The 14,609-nt window shown below is 43.8% G+C and overlaps 1 protein-coding gene across 1 annotated transcript; it reads right to left on the bottom strand.

The window, feature by feature from the left end:
* Positions 1-1,905: 1,905 nt before the first annotated feature.
* On the bottom strand, positions 1,906-2,799 carry LOC130744204 (uncharacterized). Its single transcript, XM_057596395.1, has one exon. The coding sequence runs from the start codon at positions 2,797-2,799 to the stop codon at positions 1,906-1,908; it is 894 nt and encodes a 297-aa protein (XP_057452378.1).
* Positions 2,800-14,609: the final 11,810 nt, after the last annotated feature.

The following is a 14,609-nucleotide window of genomic DNA, read 5'->3' as shown; positions in this document are numbered from 1 at the left end:
GGAGGAAATTCAAGAGCTCTGCCGGCGGGAGCTGGATCTGCTAGAGGAGAAAGAAACGGTGATAACAGTTCTGGAGACGGTGGAAGAAGGTCCTAAGAAGCAGGAGCTGAGCCGGAAACTCTGCAACTTAGAGTACAGGCAATACCGGTTGGAGCTTGAAAGGACAGAGCAGCGCAAAGAATGTAGGAAAATGAGGAGAGACCCCCCCCTTTTAAATGTATTAAGTCAAGTATTTGAATAAAAGTTTTGTTTCCCGAATTGTTTTGACGTGCACAATTAGAATTATGCGAACAAACAAATAACCAAGTTAGAAAATCGTAACGACGTAAACAGATAAATGAAGGAATGAATGAATAATTAAATGAGCGAAGGATAGATAAGCGGGCGAGGCGGGCAGCCCGCTACTTATCTTCGCCTTTCGTTCGTCGCCGCTTAGCACGTGTTTTCAGTGCTAGTTTCCCGGTTGTGTGTGAGTATTTTTCGAGAGTGTGCTACACATAACTAGGACTTTCGCTCGGTATTTTACCGAGGCTTTCGTTCGCACCAATATTTCCCGTAAGAGCAGGTGCGACCCCTCCAGCATTATTAGGTGGGGACTTACAGTTGCTCGGGGCCCAATGGCCATATGAGTTTACCCGAGACTTTTGGCCTAGTTAAAAATGAAATTCGTATTCACCTAGGACAGATGTGATGCACAATGTTGCAACAATGTGTAGAACAACAAAACACAATCATAGTATTAAAAATAAACAAACAGTTAAACTGACAAACACAAGAAGTTGTTAACCCAGTTCGGTGAACATCACCTACGTCTGGAGGATACCAATCCAGGAGTCAATTCACTATCAAATAATAGCTCACAGGTCACATGAAAGTCCCTCCTATACCTAAGTACTCCCCCTTAGTATAAAGCCTCTATTATGTCCACCACTATTACACAAGTGAATCTAGCTTAGCCCTTCTCCTCTAAGCTATGAGAAAACTTTCTCTAACCCCTAATGACCACTGCCACAGCGATCAAGTCATGTTTATCAATAAACAAGTTTGATGAGATTACAACTCAACTAAACAAATCAACTTAGTACTTTGATGAACGAAAGCACTAAGTTGGTACAAAACTCACAAGAGGACTCACAAATAAAAACCCTAAGATCAGTATGTAGCACTCTGAATCCGTATACAGCTAGGGTTTATAAGTTCCTTTATATAGACGTTCACTTGAGGCTTGGATCTTCAATGGGCTGAACGTCATAGAGTCCACTAACACGCTTCTTGGAAAGAATCTTCAAGGAATCAAATCTTACCAGAATAAAATAACAGAACCAAGTAAAACAGAATTCAAACTTTGAGATAGACTTGGTTCACACGTTATCAATCTTGTTACTTCAGCCAAGATTAAAACAAACACGCCTTCAGAAGATAAAACGCACAGCATAGAATAAATCTTCTGAATCCCATACAATCAGCAACCTCACAACAAACTTGACTTTAACAACTGAACCAACAACATATGAAATTCCACCATGTTGCTCCAGATGTTGGAACATATGGTTGCACATCATGGTTTGAGCAAAATGCAGCCAATCAAAAGAACTACAATCTCCCCCTTTGGCAAATTCTTGCTAAAACATGATCAGAAAGTCAAACAATGCAAAAACAACAATACTCATCCATTAACACAAAACAGCACACAGCATATGATGAATTGAACACACTACTGAGTCGGAAAACAGAGCACCATACTTAGTCTGAAACTCAAAAACACTCAACAACAGCAACAACAGCACAAACACAAGCAACAGTACCATTCTCCCCCTTATTAGCAGAATTTGTCAAAGGGTGCAGAGAGCCAGCAGAAGCCAACAAAATATTACAACCAGATTGAATGAAGAATGAACAAATACACTAATCACTAGCATTAGTGTCATCATCAGAAGTACCAGCATCATTTTGATCATTAGCAGCAGCATTGTCGTCAAGAGGCCTCTTGCCTTTAGTCAACTGCAGAATGAGAGTGTCCACATTCTTCTTCCTCAATGTACAACTAGTAATTGTGTCCTGAAGCATCTTAGACACCGCAATAAGCGCAGCAATAGGAGTCTCAGGAGTCTTCTGAGAGGAAGTACCCTCCCCCTGAGTCATCTCAGCCAAACCAGCAACATCAGAAACATGGGCACCAGCTAGCAGCCTGTAATCAATAGTGAGTAGACTAGCCTTCTTGCTAGGAACCTCATCAACAAGGAGAATTTGAGGATGTTGACTCAAGATAATCCCACTAAGTAAACACGGAAACCCAATAGGGAGCTTGACAGCAAAGGTGTCAGTATGCTTCATAGTTTGAGCAAAGACATATTCACCAAAATCAAACTGAGCCTTAGTACCAATCAGATAAATTAATTTTGCCAAACCTGAAGAAATATCTGAGTTGTGGGTGGTAGGAGCCCAATTTGCAGCACCAATGCGATTCAAGATAGCATACTTCACACTCAAATGAGTAGAAGACAACAAGCCTTTGACAGGCCATTCCATAACCTGACCAGCCGTGAGTTCATTAGTGATAGCACTCAAGGACAGCTCTTCATTTCTTGTGGCAATAGTGCTCCTTCCCAAATACTGATTAATGATCTCAGGTGAAAAATGTACACACCTACCACGCACAAAAACTTTCCTGAAATCAGGATGCCCAGACTCAGTGCAATTTGTAGTCACATTCACAATAAATTCTCGCGCCAACTTGCCATAGCAGCCACCAATCTCAGTAACAGTTTTCAACAACCCAGCAGTCTCAATAAGTTCCATAATTTCTTGGCAATGCAAAATCTCACCAGTCAATTCCCTCTCTTGAGCAATCCTGCGCAGATAAACATACTTCCACTTACCAACACTTTCTTCAGAGTGAAAGGAAATGTTACTAAAGGAGCAGCAGGCACATTTTCTGGAATTCGTTTCCCAATCTTGCGCTTTCGAGCAGCAGAACCAGTGTCTGACTTATCCAACTCCACAGTTGGAGTCTCATCAACAACAGGAGTAGCATTATCTTTGTGAACCTTTCTCTTGACATTCTGTACAACATGAGTATCATCATCAAGAATAATGACCTTCTTGCGCTTCTTGTTCTCACTCAAACCCAAACCTAACTTCTTGCCAGAGGAACGCGTAGAGTACTTACGAACAACAGTCATCTTTTGCCTCTTTGAAGCAACAGAAGCAGAAGCACCAAGGGTGTTGATCAACACCTCATCAGATTCTGAGTTTTCAATGACATCCTGAACACCCTCGACATGCATATCTTTATCAACATAGGAAGTAGAGTTGGGAACCATTACCTCTTCCTCAAGATGATCAGAATCCTTGTTGCAATCAGTATCAACATCGTGGCTTGATTGATTGTTGCTTGGTGATGGAACAATTGGATCTACATATGCATGTAAAACTTCCTTGAGAGGAGTTTCCAACACTTCAGTGATACGAAGATCAGCAACATCATCACCTGTACTTGGGTTGATTTCAGCCTCGGAATTCACTCCCTGGGTAGCCTCAGAGCTTCTCGTTACCATCTTCTTCTTTGCTTTGGACGCATCTGACTTGGATCGTGCCTTTTTCCCTTTCTTCTTGCTCGGATCAGACGATGGTTGAGGAATACCTTGAGCAATTGCGATTTCAGAGGTATGAGGAGAGGATTTTGAAACCCTTGAAGATTTTGGGGTTTTGGATTTCAAACCCATTACCTTTACCCCGTAAGCATTCATCTCAGGAGTGAGTTTCTTGCTAGAGTCTTGACTCATGGTGAAGAGGACACAAAGAAGGAAACACGGGTCTTCAAGAAAAGGATGGATGGTTTTGGAGTGAGTTTCAGAGATTTGAAGTTGTGCAGTGGAGGTTGCAGGAGAGGTTATCAAGAAACAATGGAAATTCCTGATTAAGCGTGCCTCAAAAGTAATGACAAAATAGCCGTTGGCACACCAAAATCCCTTTAATTGCTATAATTCCTCAAATAAGCAGATACCCAATAACTGTCTCAATTTTTCAAACTGTGTGGCATCCAGAGCTTTGGTAAAAATATCTGCTAAGTGCTTTTCAGTTGAGACATGCTCCAAAGTAACAGTACCATCTTCAACTAACACCCTGATGAAATGATGACGAATATCAATATGTTTTGTTCTGCTATGCTGAATTGGATTTTTGGATATGTTGATAGCACTTAAATTGTCACAAAACAATGTCATAACATCTTGTTGCACATTATACTCCTTTAACATTTGTTTCATCCACATCAACTGAGTGCAACTGCTTCCAGCAGCTATATATTCAGCTTCTGCCGTAGAGAGAGAGACACAATTTTGCTTTTTACTGAACCAAGAGATTAGATTGTTTCCAAGAAAGAAACATCCACCTGATGTGCTCTTCCTGTCATCAGCACTTCCAGCCCAATCTGCATCACAGTAACCTGTTAGCCCTGAATTAGTGTTGTGAGAGTACAGAATGCCATAATCACTTGTACCACTGACATACTTAATGATCCTTTTCACTTGAATGAGATGACTAGTCTTTGGTTCTGCTTGATACCTAGCACAAACTCCAACTGCAAAAGTAATATCTGGTCTGCTGGCAGTGAGATACAAAAGACTTCCAATCATGCTTCTATATAAACTAGGATCCACATCAGTACCTTTCTCATCCTTTGTGAGCTTGATATGAGTTGCAGCAGGTGTTCTTTTGTGACCAGCATTCTCAAGACCAAACTTCTTAACAATCCCCTTAGCATACTTACTTTGTGTGATGAATAAGGTATCTTCCATCTGTTTTACCTGAAGTCCCAGAAAGTAAGTTAATTCACCTACAAGACTCATTTCAAACTCAGATTTCATTTGTTCAACAAATTGTTCCACCATCTGGTTCGACATGCCACCAAACACAATATCATCAACATAAATTTGAGCTACCATAAGTTCACCGCCATTTTTCTTAACAAACAAGGTCTTGTCAATGCCACCTTTGTCATAACCATTGTTGATAAGAAATTCTGTTAATCTTTCATACCATGCTCTAGGTGCTTGTTTTAAGCCATACAGAGCCTTTTTCAATCTGTACACATGATCTGGAAAGCTTGGATCTACAAACCCTTTAGGTTGTTCCACATAGACTTCTTAATTCAAGTAACCATTCAAGAATGCACTCTTGACATCCATCTGATATAATCTGAATTTCAGCAAACATGCTACTCCCAACAGCAACCTGATAGATTCAAGACGAGCAACAGGAGCAAAAGTTTCATAAAAGTCTATTCCTTCTATTTGAGAGTATCCCTGAGCAACTAGACGAGATTTGTTCCTTGTCACATTACCACTTTCATCAGACTTGTTCCTGAATATCCACTTAGTTCCCACAACATTTGCATCATCAGGTCTTGGAACCAATTCCCACACTTCATTCCTCTTGAACTGTCCCAGTTCCTCTTGCATGGATTGAATCCAGAACTCATCAGTCAGAGCTTCTTTGACATTCTTTGGTTCTACTTTTGATATGAAGCATGCATTAGAAACTAGATCCCTTGACCTTGTAATAACCCCATCATTCAGATCACCAATGATATTTTCCTTTGGATGTATCTTCTGAACTCTAATAGAGGGTTCTTTGGTAGCTAAAGGCGGTTGAGAGACAGTGTTTTCTTGTCATTTGGGAATTGAATTGCTGGCTCATCTGGTTCCACATTTGTACACTCATATGGTAGATCATCTTCATCATGAGCTTGTCCCGTTCTCTCATTGGATGTATCATCAACAACTACATTAATGGATTCCATCATAACTTTCGTACGAATATTATAAACTCTGTATGCTCTGCTGTTTCCAGAATACCCCAGAAATATTCCAACTTCACTTTTAGGATCCAGTTTTCTCCTGTGTTCTCTATCAGACAGAATGTAACACTTGCTGCCAAATACATGGAAATACTTCACTGTAGGTTTTTTCCCTTTCCATAGTTCATACTGAGTGACTGTATCTCCTTGACGAATAGTGACACGATTGTGAATATAGCAGGCAGTGTTGATGGCCTCAGCCCAAAAATGATATGGTAGATTTTTAGCATGCAACATAGCTCTGGCAGATTCTTGCAATGTTCTGTTCTTCCTTTCAACCACTCCGTTTTGCTGAGGAGTGATAGGAGCAGAGAATTCATGTTTGATTCCTTCAGAGGAGCAGAACTCAGAAAATTGACCATTCTCAAATTCTTTTCCATGATCACTTCTTATTTTAACAATCCCACTCCCTTTTTCCCTTTGCACTTGGAGACATAGTTCTTTGAACACTTCAAAGGTGTCTGACTTCTCCTTCAGAAATTCTACCCAAGTGAATCTGGAAAAATCATCTACACAGACAAAAACATACATTTTTCCTCCCAGACTTTCCACTTGCATTGGCCCCATCAAATCCATGTGCAGTAGTTCGAGTACTTTTGATGTAGTCAGATGTTGTAGCTTCTGGTGGGACATTTTGACTTGCTTCCCAATCTGACATTCACCACAAACCTTTCCTTCTTGAATTTTCAACTTTGGTATTCCTCTAACTGCTTCCTCAGCAACAATTCTTTTCATACTCTTAAGATTCAGATGACCTAACTTTTGGTGCCAGATTCTAACTTCATCTTCCTTAGACATCAAACATCGAGCAGACAAGGATGTTGTTTCAGAGGTCCACATGTAGTAGTTGTCCTTTGATCTAGCTCCTCTCATTAGCACATCCTTGTTCTTATTTTTGACAACACACCCAGATTGTTTGAACACCACCTTCAAGCCTTGGTCACAAAGTTGACTTATGCTGATCAAGTTTGCAGTTAATCCTTCAACTAACAGAACATCGTCAAGGTTTGGAGATCCTGTGTCAGACAATTTTCCAATTCCTCTGATCTTTCCTTTGGCTCCATCACCGAAAGTAACAAAGCTCTTAACATGTGGTTTCATTTTCTCAAGATAACTCTTCACTCCTGTCATGTGTCTGGAACATCCACTATCGAAGTACCAGTCTTCTTTTGATGATGCACGCAGAGAGGTGTGAGCAATGAGAGCAGTAGCATTAACCTTAGGCTTCCACCTGCTTTTGCCTGGACTTTTCTTTTCATACTCTCGTGATACATCTTGAAGTATAGGATATCCATAAAGCTTGAAGCAATATGGTCTAATGTGACCAAATCTCCCACAATAATGACATCTCCAAGTTGAATTTTGATAGTTCCTGACTTGAGCATACGAATGTGTAACTGATTGCTGGGGCCTGCGGTTCCACATTTTAACATTTGATTGCCTTCCAATCTGCACATGTTCCTTGGACATGTTCTGGCTTGCCTTGTTAACAGCACGATAATCAAATCCTATCCCAGTCTTATCACCTGCACTTTTTCCAACATCAAGAATTTCATCCAGAATATCAGTGCTTTTACTCATCATGCGAATGGACTTGGTCATTCCTTCCATTTTTGAGTTCAATAAGGCCACTTCTTCAGTTAGCTTCTTCTTCTCAGCTTGAAGCTCAAAGACTTGCTTCTTTTGTTGCTGACCGTAGATACATGCTTCTTTCCACTTAGTGTAGAGAAGCTTATAGGCTTCAGCAAGTTCCTCATCAGAGATCTCCTTGTCACTGTCCCCATCATCTGAATCACATCTAACCATGAATGAAGTTACTCTGTTTGTTGTTACATCTTCACCTTCTGTATCATATTCATCATCAGACCAAGTGGTGACCATCCCTTTCTTTTGTTTCTTCAAATAGGTGGCACATTCAGCCCTGATGTGGCCAAAACCTTCACATTCATGACATTGAACCCCTCGGCCATTTCCTGTCTTGTCTTCATCTTTCACTTTTCTTTGAAATTGCTGATTCTTGAAGTTGTCAAGCCGTTTGTCTTGCACATTTGGCCTCGATCGCTTATCCAGCCTCTTCAAAACCTTGTTGAATTTTCTTCCCAGAAAAGCTATGGCTTCTGATATACTTTCACCAGTTTCATTATCAGACATATCATCATCTAAATCTGTGCTTGAGACAAGAGCAATGCTTTTATTTCTTTTCTCAGGTCTATCATTCTGAGTCATTTCAAAAGTCATCAAGGATCCAATAAGCTCATCCACCTTGATACTGCTTATGTCTTGAGCTTCTTCAATAGCAGTTACTTTCATGTCAAACTTCTTAGGAAGAGATCTGAGAATCTTTCTCACGAGCTTCTCCTCTGACATTTGTTCTCCCAAAGCAAAAGAGGAGTTTGCCATATCACGCAGTCTCATATGAAAATCAGAGATGGTCTCATCTTCCTTCATCTTTAAGTTCTCAAACTGAGTTGTTAGAATCTGAAGCCTTGACATTCTAACTCTGGAAGTCCCCTCATGAGCAGTCTTGAGAATCTCCCAAGCATCCTTTGCCACAGTGCAAGTGTTGATCAATCGGAACATGTTTTTATCCACTCCATTGAATATAGCATTTAGCGCTTTAGAGTTACCCAACGCCTCCTCATCCTCTTCTTTGTTCCATTCATCCTCAGGTTTCAACTCACCAACAGATGACCCTTCCTTGGGTATGTTCACCGGATGTTTCCAACCTTTGACAATAGCCTTCCAGGTCTTGCTATCAATTGATTTGAGAAACGCAATCATACGAGCCTTCCAGTAGTCGTAGTTGGTGCCATCCAGAATAGGTGGTCTATTCACAGAGCCACCTTCCTTTGAGTTGTCCATTTGAACCGAATCTGTCTTCCCTGGAGCTCACCCAACCAGAACAGGGTGCCTGCTCTGATGCCAATTGAAATTCGTATTCACCTAGGACAGATGTGATGCACAATGTTGCAACAATGTGTAGCACAACAAAACACAATCAGAGTATATATTAAAAATAAACAAACAGTTAAACAGACAAATACAAGAAGTTGTTAACCCAGTTCGGTGAACATCACCTACGTCTGGAGGATACCAATCCAGGAGTCAATTCACTATCAAATAATAGCTCACAGGTCACATGAAAGTCTCTCCTATACCTAAGTACTCCCCCTTAGTATAGAGCCTCTTTTATGTCCACCACTATTACACAAGTGAATCTAGCTTAGCCCTTCTCCTCTAAGCTATGAGAAAACTTTCTCTAACCCCTAATGACCACTGCCACAGCGATCAAGTCATGTTTATCAATAAACAAGTTTGATGAGATTACAACTCAACTAAACAAATCAACTTAGTACTTTGATGAACGAAAGCACTAAGTTGGTACAAAACTCACAAGAGGACTCACAAATAAAAACCCTAAGATCAGTATGTAGCACTCTGAATCCGTATACAGCTAGGGTTTATAAGTTCCTTTATATAGACGTTCACTTGAGGCTTGGATCTTCAATGGGCTGAACGCCATAGAGTCCACTAACACGCTTCTTGGAAAGAATCTTCAAGGAATCAAATCTTACCAGAATAAAATAACAGAACCAAGTAAAACAGAATTCAAACTTTGAGATAGACTTGGTTCACACGTTATCAATCTTGTTACTTCAGCCAAGATTAAAACAAACACGCCTTCAGAAGATAAAACGCACAGCATAGAATAAATCTTCTGAATCCCATACAATCAGCAACCTCACAACAAACTTGACTTTAACAACTGAACCAACAACATATGAAATTCCACCATGTTGCTCCAGATGTTGGAACATATGGTTGCACATCATGGTTTGAGCAAAATGCAGCCAATCAAAAGAACTACAAAAAATGCTTCCCGCGTTTCAAGAAGACTCGACTCGCCCAAATTTCAGGGAGGTTCTTTGGATAAGGAGCTTTATTCGCGCACGCCGCCAACGAGTGGCGACGGGAAGCTCATCCGCACACGTCGCCAGACTTTCCGGAGCAATCCCCAGACATCAAGGTCGTGCTGGGAATATCCTTTTGTATTTGATTTGTTTAAATTTTTACATCGAGGGATGCCTCGTTAAAAAACTCCCGTGTCGGAGAAAAAGAGTGCATCTTTATTTTGGTTCTTGCTTTTTGGTCTCCTTTTCAATCAGAGTATTACTCCCAGCATCCTGTCTTCCTCGCCCTCTTTGCCTTCTCTGCCGTGGCGAGTGATCTGTCCCTGCCCTTCCTCACGATTGGCGGGCCGAGCTGACTTCGTTGGTCTTCAGTCCCCATCCCTTTGTTGCTCGGCCTCCCTCTTGTTACCCCTTCCTTGTGCTCTTTTCTTTCCTTCATTCCTGGTCTGGCGATGAGTTTCTCCCTTTCCTGCCTTCCGAGGGGGCCAAGCAAATGCAGGCGGCTCCCCATAAACAGTTCCTCCTTTCCCCCAATTGAAGAGGTCAACGTTATCTTCTACGAGTTCACTCAAGCATTGCTCTTGGTCCTTGGTGAGTCTGGGTTCGATTGCCAGTATTCCTCTACTGGTAGCGTTCATGTCTCAGTCCTTGTCATACCACTGATTATCTTTTTGAGCATAGAGCTTGCCTTCTCTTATCCTACGGGATTCTTCGTCCAGATTCCTCCCCTTCCTTTCGTCGCCGTCGCTCTGGCTCTGTGCTCCCAAACGCTCTTGTTCGCCTTCACCGCCTTCAGACGTCCCAATCTCGTGGCACCTGTGCCCGTCGCCATCTCCTTTCCTGCCATACAAGTTGAGTCAATGGCTATGGCCCTTCCTCGCCCCCTTTTGGTCTACTGCTAGTTTCCCTATCCTTCCGCAAAGTAGGGGATACTTTACCGCAAGGTCGTAGATATCACTGCATGGAGGCGATTTAAGGTACCTCGCCCTATGATGACGTTATAAGCTGCCGCGACTTGTAGGACCAGATATTTTATCCTCAAGAGCTCGGCGTCCTCGCCCTTTCCAAAAACTGTATCCAACTCTACGTCGCCACGTACCTGAACTTGTTTCCCGGAGAAACCTACCAAACTTTCCGCGTATGGCTTTAAATCCTTGTCCGTCAGCCCCATCTGTCTGAATGCGTCCTCATAGATTATATCCGCCGAGCTGCCCTGGTCTAAAACACCCTCTGTACATTGAAACCTTTTATTCTTACCATTACCACGACCGGATCGTCCGTATGGGCCTTGATTCCCTCGAAATCCGCGGTCGATATCACTATGTCTGGATGTGGGCACCGATGTTGTCGCCCCCACTGTCTCTCGGCCCGCCGCCGATACGTCGTTGCAAACTTCGAAACCTCCAGCGATTGTGTTCGTTGCTTCAACCGTTCCTCCGCCCTCGCCGCCATCAGCTTCTTCAAATTCCTTCCCCTTCGCCTCTTGCGGCCGTTTCGCCCTGATCAACTGCCTGATTCAACCCCTCAGCATGAAACAGTCGATGGTGTTATGGCCCTCTAGGTTGTGGTACTCACACCACCTCGGCGGATTCCTCGCCTCGCTTCCGGGGTCCTTTCTACGCTTGTCGACTCTGTTCATGTTCTCAATTTCCGCCTCGAGAAGTAACTTTGCTAACTCCTTGTTTGAGCATCCCTGCGACCTCATTCGCTGGCATACCTTCGCTTCTCGGCGAGGGAACCAGTGCTTTATATCCCTCGTTTTTGGGCGGAGTAGCTGTCCTTTATTCTTCTTTATGAACCGGCCAGCTTCCCCAGACCTCTGCTCGAGACTTGCTTCCTTGTCTTGTATCCTTTTCCTTGTCAGCGACACCTTTACCGCTCGCTCGCCCTTCCTCTCGTGCGCTTCAATTTCTTCTTTTAAGATGTAGTCATGCGCTCGGGCGCGGACTTCCACCATTGAGTATGCCAGCTCCCTGCTCAGCTCGCAATAAAATTCTTACCGGGCCAAACCGCCTTTGAAAGCGCACACGCACACGCGTGGCTGCAATTCCTCGAACCTCGCGGATATGGCACTGTATCGTTTCACATATTGTTTCAAGGTTTCACGTTCCTCATGCCGAATATCAAACAAATCCTCGACCGTCCTTGCAGAGAAATGGTCAAGGAATTTTGATGAGAAATCACGGAACTTAGCTATGGATCATGGAGGCAGATTCGTGAACCATTCCTTTGTCGCGCCTCGAAACGTTGATTGAAGCATCCTGCATTTCACAGCGTCGGAAACCACGTACTTCGCCATCTTCGCATCAAAACGAGACAGATGATCCTTTGGACTGGTTTTTTCCGTCGTACGCCTCCAACACGAGGTTCTTCATGCCGTCCGGTACAGTCACCTCTCGTACTGCCGCCGAGAAAGGCTTGGTTCCGGTCGTAGCCGCAGCTTCCTCCTCCTCTTGATTCCACTGCCGGAGGTGATAGTACCTCAACTGCTCTTGTAAACACTCATTTTGCATCTTCAAGTCGCCATTTAACGCTCGACGTGCTTCTGCACGGTGATGTCTATCCAACCTCGCGGTGCGTGGGGAAGAAATGTAACTTCGCTTTGGTTCCTTGCCACGTCGTCGGCGAGATGGCTCCATCAGGTTCTGTTAAAGAACCAAGAATTCAACCACAAGCCTCTAAATCGCACCAATTTTCACAGAAACTTGAACTTCTCGAAATCAAATTGCGAATCGCGCGGGAACCAAATCACGATCCATCAAGAAAAACTGGAGAGAAATCGCACAGAGAAACGAGCTTCACTCAACCGAATCACGATCCACGTAGTCCGGGAATCGAAATCTACCGTTCCCCACAGACGACGCCAAATGTTCCATGCTAGAACATAGAGAGGGAAGGTAGTACCCAAAGTGTGAGGAAAGTGATGTGAATTCTTAGAGAGAGAAACTCTAACCGCTTAGAGAGAGAAAATATAACTGAATTTCAATGCTATTATTTCTCAAATGAGCTAAGAGACCCTTACAATTGGTATTCCCCTCCTATTTATAGAGGTGGAGTTGGGCTTTGGCGCCCTTAGTCTGTCTGAATTGGCCAGTTGGGCCTCAGGAAGGGAGGCCCAAGGTCATAACGCGTCCCACGCCCAAGGTCGGGTCTCCTAGGCGAGGGACCCTGGGGTCTCGCCCAGTCCATAGGGGAAGGATACCAATTGTAAGGGACTTGGCTCATTTGCGCAATAACAAGATTGAAATTCAGTTATTCTCTCTCTAAAGCAGTTACGCTCTCATTCTCTCTAGGAATCTCACATCACGCCCCTTGCACTTTAGGTACTATACCTCATCTCAATGTTCATGGATGGAACATTTGGCGCCGTCTGTGGGGACCGGTAGATTTCGATTCCCGGACTACGTGGACTGTGGTTTAGCTGAGAGAAGTTCGATTTTTTCGCGCAATTCTCTTTGATTTTGATTTTTTGGTCAAATTCTTGATTCCTTACTGGCACTTCATGGAAGCGCAACATCGACGAAGCGAACGAATGATGAAACACACGCGTGGTCCGCTCCACGCGTGTAGAAGGCGGAGCGAAAAGGAGGCGGAGTCTTCAGTCTCCTTGTTGAAACCCTCAGAAGAAGAACTGTCATCACCTCAGCCGTTGGACACTCTCAGAGATTGGAGGTGGCTGATTCGCGACGTAATTAGTGGTTTGAAGCAGCAGGACATGGAGGCCCGAGGAGCAAATACAACAGCGGAGCCTCGAACATTGCAAAGGAAAAGCTATTGGAAATCCTCGAGGGAGTGGAGAAATTCGTCTCCAAAAGGAAGGCTGACGTGCTTGGACAGATCGATTGAGTCGGAAAACCTCCGGGAACCGTTAGTGACGCGAATAAGCGGCAAGCTGGGAGGGGAATGGTGCGTTTATCACCAGGCCATGGGCCACGTCACAGAGGAATGCTGCACGTTGCAGCGTGAGGTGGGAAAATTAATAGCGGCGGGAAAACCTACTAGAATACAAGGTGGTACCGCTCCGATACCTAAAGGAGTACACACGATCGCCGGAGGGTTTGGAGGAGGAGGAATCACCAGTGCAGCTAGAAAGCGGTACGCTAGGGCGGTGAACACAGTAACAGAGGTCCCTTTCGGCTTTTCACACCCAGACATTACATTTTCATCCAATGATTTCTTTGGAGTAAAGCCACATCTAGACGATCCAATTGTAATCCTCCTTTGCGTCAACCAACTCAATGTACAACGAGTACTTTCGAATCAAGGGAGTTCAGCGAACATCATTTACGGCGGGGCGTTTGATCGGCTCGGTTTGAATGAGGCAGATCTTACTCCTTATGCAGGGACTCTGGTGGGGTTTGCGGGCGAGCAAGTATGGGTGAGAGGCGTCCTTGACCTTGACACCACATTCGGCGAGCGGGAGAACGCTAGGACGCTGAAGGTGAAATACTTAATCTTAGGAGCGGAGGGATCTTACAACATGATAATTGGCATAAACACCTTGAACCGGTTGTGCGCCGTGATTTCGATGGCGCACTTGGCGGTTAAATATCCTTTGCCGAATGGACGAGTTGGGAGAGTTGCTGTGGACCAGAAGACTGCGAGGGAGTGCTACTGCAACGCGGTAGACCGGTACGGGAAAAGGAACGCCTCGGTAGGGCATCGATGCAACGAGGTCGATGCGCCAGAAGAAAACCTAGATTCGAGGGGCAAGGGGCGTATCAACAGGCCCACGCCAATCGAGGAAACCAAGGAACTTAAATTCGGCGAGAAGATACTCAAAATAGGGACCCGACTGACTGAGGTCCAAGAACATAGATTATCAAAGCTGTTGGGCG

Source organism: Lotus japonicus, chromosome 3 (genome assembly GCF_012489685.1).
Source record: "Lotus japonicus ecotype B-129 chromosome 3, LjGifu_v1.2".
Classification (NCBI taxonomy): domain Eukaryota; kingdom Viridiplantae; phylum Streptophyta; class Magnoliopsida; order Fabales; family Fabaceae; genus Lotus; species Lotus japonicus.
This window is presented reverse-complemented; position numbering and strand designations above follow the sequence as displayed.

Bases quoted from the DNA above. Each gene is read 5' to 3' on its own strand.
- LOC130744204 (XM_057596395.1), bottom strand. From the start codon at position 2,799: ATGGAACTTATTGAGACTGCTGGGTTGTTGAAAACTGTTACTGAGATT.